Raw genomic sequence first — 8,188 nt, 5'->3', positions numbered from 1 at the left:
GATGGACACCGAGAAAAATTTGAAAATAAAGAAATAAAATGAAAAAATAATAAGTTAGAAAGTTAGGGTCAACAAATTTATTCCGATTTCTCAAAGCTGTTTTTAATTATTGATTATGAATTAGAAAATCGTAGAAATTAAACCACGAAAGATTTGTAAAGATTAACTAAACAAGGGGGAAAAATGAAATAAAACACAACTAGGAGAGGTTGCGTGAATCATATAATTCTATAGAAAATCACGAAACCTCGGTAAATATTTACTTTCATTAAACCATGCGTTTTAATCTTTCTTAAATAAGTAATCCATTTTCTTAATTAATGATACCCAAGAATATCTTAATGAATGATACCCAAGAATATCTTAATTAAGGATACTAACGAATATCCTAATTAAGGATACTAACGAATATCCTAATTAATGATACCCAAGAATATCTAATGATACCCAAGAATATCTTAATTAAGGATACTAACGAATATCCTAATAAAGGATACTAACGAATATCCTAATTAATGATACCCAAGAATATCCTAATTAAGGATACTAACGAATATCCTAATTGTTCTGAAAAATAAAACTTTACATATTTTAAGAAAAATCTTTGCATAAAACTTTATTTAGTTGGTTTCTTACTTGATTAAATCATTTTTATTTCAAGAAATCTATATTTTGCATTAATTCACAGAAACTGGAAGTTTTCCAGGTTCCACTCTAGGTTGGGTTTTGGTCAGAACGGATATAGACTCCGCAGACCAACCACAAACTATGTTTATTTTCCGCTAAAAACCCTCCTGATTACTTCCTTTCATCCCACCTTCTAATTTTAACCCACTTCCCCCCTTTTTTACCCAAATTACATCCTTAATTACTTCAATCAGCAAAGTTTTTTCCTAATTTATAAACAGATGCTATGTTGACCAATCCCCTTCTCTGAAAACGAAAGCAATGAAATTTCGAATATATCATTTTAAAAATCCAAATTTTTAAGTTTTATTGTTGTAACATTAACATTTTTAAATCTTGAAGATCCTATAAAATTTAAAATTAATTAATTTGTCTCACCTTGTTCTCACATTTAAATTGTAAAGCAAAGGTTAATTAAATATTGTTCAGTATTTTAGAAAAGAATATTTAAACATCGAAATATTCTTTTACGTCAATTAATTTAAATTCGATCTTTTTTCTAAGAATAGGATAAATTATATTTGCAAAGACCACGCAGTAATTTTGCATGGAAAGGGTTTAATTTTGCACGGACAAGGTTTAATTTGAGAGAAGACTAGTAGCCGTTGCACGTTTAGAGTTTGGGTGGATTTTCTGGCAAAAAAGTTGCGAAGTTTGCTAAAAAATACTCGTACCGCGCCGAGCGGACAGTTTTCCTATTGGTCGAGATACAGAACCACGAGTATTTTCGCCCAACCAGGGCCGAGACCGGTTGGACCGGCCGGGGTTGTGTCCGTTCCGGACTCGTCTTTCTCCGGGTCCCGGGGATTACTGAGAAACTCGCGGTACTTACTACTTAGTCAGTTTCTCTACGTCCAAAGAGAAGAAAGGGTGTGTTGATATTTTCTCTGGAAATGTGCGTTTAAGAACTTTCATCAGAAATCATAGAAACTATGGCGAAACTACTTGTTGTATCTATGTTAGCTATGGCGGAAGGAATTCAAAGATTTATCGAACCTCCGACATATCGTGAAGTTAACCCCGGAGGAACAGTCCTCATGAACTGCGTTGTTGAGTCCATGAAGGGTGAGTGTAGGTGGGAGAAGGACGGAGTACCAATTGGATTATATCCTGGTAAATATGAGATGGTTGGAGAGAAGGATGGAGATTGTACACTCCGTATCCTGGCAGCCTCCATGGAGTTCGACAACGGGGTCTGGCAGTGTCAGGTCACTGCATCAGACTTTAAACAGAAGGATACTCTTATATCAGACGGAGCTCAACTTGTTGTCCGAGGTAAAAATACGGAAAATTTTTTTCTATTGAATATTGAACGTGTCAAATTACATAGCTGTTGATATTTTTAAAGCAAACCCTTTGCAAACCCTGAAATACTCTATTGTTTTAAATATTCTAAATCTTGAGACATATTTTCCATTTTTAATTATTTGTAGCCTTAGATTCCTGGTTTATAGTTTCTCCGATATATCTCCCAGTGTCTCCAATGCATGCATTCCAATTTATGCTTCCTTTGCTAATTCTATCCTAGATATATCGGTAATTTTACGGATAATGATTCCCTAAGGGTTTAGTTTGTTCGGAAACATGACCCCTACCCCCCCCCCCTCTCCTTTATCATCTTAATATTGCCCTCATATGCTGTGCAATGCAATTTAGGAAAGATCGGGTTTCTTAAGCGAACCGTTAATTTACCGGTAGATTGCTCCCATTGCTCCTAGAGTCGGATAGAATCAACACCTTTCAGGTGTGTTTAAACCAAACACCTGGAGTAACCTGAACCTACAGCAAAGATTGGTGTATGGTATATTGGTGATCAATGAATTATCCCTCTTCACATCACCAAATATCCCCTTTCATTCCTCTCATTTTTCATCCCTCCCCCTTCTTTTCAACCTCATCCATTCCTCTTTTAAGCATCCCCCCTTTCTACATCTCAGCTGTCTCTTTAATTATTTATGAAAAATAATTCTCGAAGGAGTTGGGAAACTTATCTAAACTTTCCATTTCAGTTGCTCCGGAGTCAGTCGAGATCAGAACCAGAGAACCAGGATACTCCTCCCTCCACCAGGACGCAGAGCAAGATGAGAAGGAGTCACCAGAAACCATCTCAGGACGTGCCGGAGACGAATTGAACCTTGAATGCATATCAGTTGGAGGAAACCCTGCTCCCACCTTGTACTGGTATATTGGAGACAAGATTATGCCAAGTAAACAAACTCAAGAAAATTTGAAATCTGACTCAGGATCCTGGAAATCTGTCTCTAGGCTCAACCTTCCAGTGTCAAGAGAGGATAACCTGGCTAAGGTTCGATGTGAAGCATCTCATGATGCTCTGGAGGCAAACCTAGTGACTAATCGAACCCTGGATATTATGTATCCGCCCCGAGCTACAGCATCAACAACAGCTACTGGAGTTCTAGCAGAAGGATCAACGGTTGTGTTCTCCTGCTCTGCTGAGAGTAACCCTGCAGCTTCTATATCCTGGAGGAGAGCTGGCGGACCCGTCCTGACAACTGAATCTAGTTTCACAATACAATCTGTAAGTCGGGATTCCGCTGGAAGATATGAATGCATTGCAGAAAATATCCTGGGTTTATCCAAACCCTCATCAGTGGATATCCAGGTTCAATGTAAGTATATTTTCTTCCTTTCATCAATCAGAATTCTCTGTGAGTTCTCTGTAGTTTGCAAATTCATATCCCTCCACACATCCTTAGAATGTTTTCTCTCTAAATAAAGTGGAAAAACTGAAGCACAATTTATATTCCTTCTTTTTCACAATTCTATATCATTCATTCATTCTATGTAAACTTCGACACCCTAAGCTTACTTCGATCGTTTTCTCTGTTAAGTTTGCTACCCTGAGCTAAAGATACTTTTTCTTTCGTCCATCCTTCTCTGTTAAGTTTGCTACCCTGAGCCAAAGATACTTTTTCTTTCGTCCATCCTTCTCTGTTAAGTTTGCTACCCTGAGCTAAAGATACTTTTTCTTTCGTTCATCCTTCTCTGGTAAGTTTGCTTCCCAAGGGACAGTTTTACTTCCGTCCTTTCTTCACTGTTAAGTTTACTACCCTGAGCTTAAGATACTTTTACTGTTGTCCTCCCTTCTCTGTTAAGTTTGCTACCCTGAGCTAAAGATACTTTTACTGTTGTCCTCCCTTCTCCGTTAAGTTTACTACCCTGAGCTTAAGATACTTTTACTGTTGTCCTCCCTTCTCTGTTAAGTTTACTACCCTGAGCTTAAGATACTTTTACTGTTGTCCTCCCTTCTCTGTTAGGTTTACTACCCTGAGCTAAAGATACTTTTACTGTTTTCCTCCCTTCTCTGTTAAGTTTACTACCCTGAGCTAAAGATACTTTTACTGTTGTCCTCCCTTCTCTGTTAAGTTTGCTACCCTGAGCTAAAGATACTTTTACTGTTTTCCTCCCTTCTCCGTTAAGTTTACTACCCTGATTTAAAGATACTTTTACTTTCATCCTTTAACCTCTGTTAAGTTTGCTACCCTAAATTAAAGATATTTTTACGTCCGTCCTACTCTTCTATTAAATTTTGTACCCTGAGCTAAGGATAACTATTCTCTCATCAGATGATGAATGACTGTTGTCCAGTCTCTGATTATGTTTCTGACAGCTTTGTATCATTCCTCACATGTTATTGGGAACCTTGCTCCCCCCTTCTCTTCCCTACACCCCCCCCCTCCGCCCCCTTTCATCACAGGGGGCCTATAGTCTATATCCAGAAAGCTTAGCATCTCTTTATCCCCGGCAAAGAAATGTAATTATCTCTAAATGACAAAGCTCATTTTCTTAATAATAATCCGCACTCTGATAATTCTAGTTGTACTAGTCATTCTGACTATACATTACCAAACATAGTTCTTGCGTAGATAACCGTTATTAGACATGTACTAAGATTAGATGTAATCTAACCCCCCCCCCCCTCTCATATATTTTACAGTTAGGATTTAGTTTCAGTTTTGTATTCCTTTGCTGGATTATATAATGCTCTCTAAACTTGGTTTATAAGTGTCTTTCTAGCTCAGTTTATTCGTTAGGTCGCACTACCTTCTCCCTTCTCCCTAGTGTCTCCCTCCCCTCTTCCTAAACCAGCAGAAAACTAATTTTATACTATTTCAGACGCTCCAGTTATAGTAAATGTTGGTCCCAAGACGACAGTAGAGTCCAGGACTGGTGAGAAGATAACTCTATCCTGCCGGGCTCAGGGTGCCCCTAAACCTAATTATCAGTGGTTGCAGCAACTACCCACCGGGGAGGTGCTAGTCCGGGGTTATGAGAGCGATCTTGTCATTCCTAATGTTAGTTACGACCACCAGGGAGAGTTTGTGTGTGGAGCTAAAAACTCGATAGGCGAGGTTCAATCAGATCCAATCAGGGTTGAGGTTCGAGGTGCTCCGACTGTATCTCGTCTGACCGTGGCTAGCGAGGTTGTAGTTAGGACTGGAGAAGATGCAAACCTTGAAGTGGCGTTCTGCAGTAACCCGGAGCCAACCCAAACCTGGAACCTAGGACCTGTGGGAGGACAAAATACTAACATTGTCCTCACCTCGAACCAACGACATGGACGGTTTGTTGTGGACAACCTTACTCCCGTCCTTGCAAAGGACTGTTACATTGCTGTTCTCCGTATTCTCGGAGCTCATCCGTCCGACTCCAGGGACTATGTTCTAGAACTAAAGAACGATCATGGAATCGATACTCACCCAGTTAAACTTGTCGTCATTGATACCCAGGTCAGTCAGGAGATATTTATCGCCATCGTTGTAGGAGGGATCCTGACAGTTCTCCTCCTCTCCTTGATCATCATCTACCTGGTCAAAGCGGACAAGTGCTGCAGAACGGAGAAGAACGAGAAGCAGGAAGCTGGTAGCGACAGAACAGATGTTGAGAGCTGTCACAGCTCTGTGAGTAATCACAGTCACAATACAGTTCTACCCCCGGATGCTCTCTACGGGATTGTGAATAAAAAGAGTAAAATAAATCCTGATCATATTTTTAATGATTCAAACGAGAAGCTTCGTCCTGATCTACTCCCCAGCCTGAGCAGATCTGGGAGTCCCAACCCGAACCTTGTTGAGAATAAGACAAACTACAATGATCTTTGCTTCCCTAAAACTTCCAACTGCGGGAGCATGAAGAGAAAGAAACAAAGGAACCAAGGAGTTGACTGTCAGCTGACCAACAATACCTACGGATACATCAATTATCTCAATTCAGAGAATGCCGCAAATAATTTTGTGAGCAACAAAATCTACGAATAATTGAACCAAATAACGCGCCAAAATTGTTTTAATTTGTTTGTTAGGCTGTGATTCTTGTAAATAATTGTTGTAAAACGCTGTTTAAATCCTCAGATTTTATAATATAATACTTCAAAAGAATTCTTATTGAACACGTGGACACTTTTAGAAAGATTGAAAAGGAGAAAGTACTGTAGGTAGATAGATAAATACAGGGTTGATAAAACTGTAAACACGAACTGAAACTCTTAAAATTAGAGGTTTCCAAGGTTGAATTAAGTCTTCTGCAAGTTTACCTGGTTACAGGGAATCCATGAACATGTGGAAAAATAAAAAATAAATTCCGTACAGTCGTCTTTGAAGTCTCTGTACATGAATATATTCTGTTAAAAAAGTTGAAAACATTAGTTTTGAACACATGAAAAGTTTGCAAGTCTGAATATTTGCAAAAAGTTTGAAAAAATTGATAATTCAATTACTGTTGGGAATAAGTTTGATCACGAAAGAAGCTTTGATGAAACCACTGTATATGGGGATTTGATCATTTTTCAAATTTTTCATTTAATTACATTTTTAAATAAAAATATTAAAAATCGTGAACTGTATGTTTTATAGGGTTAATTGAGAAATTTTTCTTTGATCAAACTTGTTTCCGATAATATTTTGTTCTTTGTTTTTAAACTTGCAAAATAAGGTTTTTGAGAGAAAATATTCCCAATTCACTTTAACTTTGTATTATTGAACTGGGAAACCTAAATATTGATAAGCTGGGAATATATTTCTACATCATTATTTACGAATTTTCAAAATTGATGTATTAGATTTTGAGATTTGAAAGGTATACAGTAAACCTCTTAAAGAGTAGGATTGGGTTGGGTGAATGAAGATGGATGATAAATATGTTCCTTCTTGAGGAGCGTATTCATTCTTACATTTTAGAAGAGGAAAAGAAGTGGTTTCCAGGGAAAAAGTTGAAGAGAGGTTTATGTATTTGACATTATTTCAAATTAACTCTTTTATTCTATATTTACTAGAAGTAGGAGTAGGAGTAGGAGTAGGAGTAGGAGTAGGAGTAGGAGTAGGAGTAGGAGTAGGAGTAGGAGTAGGAGTAGGAGTAGGAGAAGGAGTAGGAGTAAAAGTAGGAGAAGGAGAAGGAGTAGGAGTAGGAGGAGGAGTAGGAATAATATTCTAAGTATAATAGTATTCTTGTATACTAATCTAGTTAAGTATAGGGGAGCCGTACCAAGGGACACAAAGGGAATCAAGTATTCAGAAATTGACCAAACAAAACTTAGAAAATTGTAGATTGGTTCAAAATTTAATAAAACTTTTTCTAGAAACCCTCCTCTTTCTCCAGAGAAAGTTTGACATTAATTAAATTTGAAAATGCTCAAAGTTTTTGATAATATTCAAAGTTTGAAGGTTGACACTTTCTCAAGAGAAATATTTTCACGGATTTTAATCTTTCTGTCGTTCTGGATTTTAAATTTTTATTCAAATATATAAAGAACTATCAGCTGGTTCATTTATAGGACTTCATAATCGTCTTTAATAATAATCATATTAAGTTCTTATATATATATATTTGCAAACACTATTATTTACTCTGAATTATAAAGGTGGAGGCGAACATGAAATTAAGAATTACTAAATAGATTCTATTCTAGTTCAATAGATGGCAACGTAGAATTTGTACACTCTCAGTACAGCTGTATTCTTACGTCACAAGTGTCAACTCAGTTTTTGTGTCTGACAAATTATTAATAATAGTGATAATTTTAGAATAAAGTGCTTAAATCTTAAAGAAAAATAAGTGCAATTTTCGGTGTTCTTTATTGTCTGTGTTTACACTTTTTTATTTAATCTTGGAAAACATGTCAACTAATGTGAGCAAATTTTTCCTTGTTTTATTTGACACTTGTGACGTCGTGTATAATTGGTCCATTTCTCTGTTGCCACCTTTTGTACTTGATAATCTATTAGAGAAGAAACTGTTATCTTTTTATTACAATGGAAGATATTGCTGTTTTGATTTCTGATTTCTGATAGTCTCCTGCAGTGGAAATGCCCAAGTCACTTCTGTAGAAAAACAACAATTGAAAATAATTAACTTTCAAAATTATTAACATTGATATATAATGCATACTTGATCAGACAAAGCTTTTAAGGGTACCGTTGTGAATCTTTGCATGGAGGGTCGATTGATTTTACGCTTACTTTCCCAATAAAAAAATCTTTTTAAA

The 8,188-nt window shown here is 36.8% G+C and overlaps 1 protein-coding gene across 1 annotated transcript; it reads left to right on the top strand.

Moving 5' to 3' along the window:
- The first annotated feature begins 1,477 nt into the window (after positions 1 to 1,477).
- LOC111711160 (peroxidasin homolog) lies at positions 1,478 to 6,086 on the top strand. Its single transcript, XM_023485432.1, has 3 exons — positions 1,478 to 1,962; positions 2,697 to 3,317; positions 4,825 to 6,086. The coding sequence occupies exons 1-3, from the start codon at positions 1,620 to 1,622 to the stop codon at positions 5,964 to 5,966; spliced, it is 2,106 nt and encodes a 701-aa protein (XP_023341200.1). The 5' UTR covers positions 1,478 to 1,619; the 3' UTR covers positions 5,967 to 6,086.
- The last annotated feature ends 2,102 nt before the right edge of the window (positions 6,087 to 8,188 follow it).

This window comes from Eurytemora carolleeae, unplaced genomic scaffold, assembly GCF_000591075.1.
Source record: "Eurytemora carolleeae unplaced genomic scaffold, Eaff_2.0 scaffold239, whole genome shotgun sequence".
In the NCBI taxonomy this organism is placed as follows: Eukaryota; Metazoa; Arthropoda; class Copepoda; order Calanoida; family Temoridae; genus Eurytemora; species Eurytemora carolleeae.
Note: the sequence above shows the minus strand (reverse complement) of the source record. Positions and strands in the feature narration are given on the sequence as shown.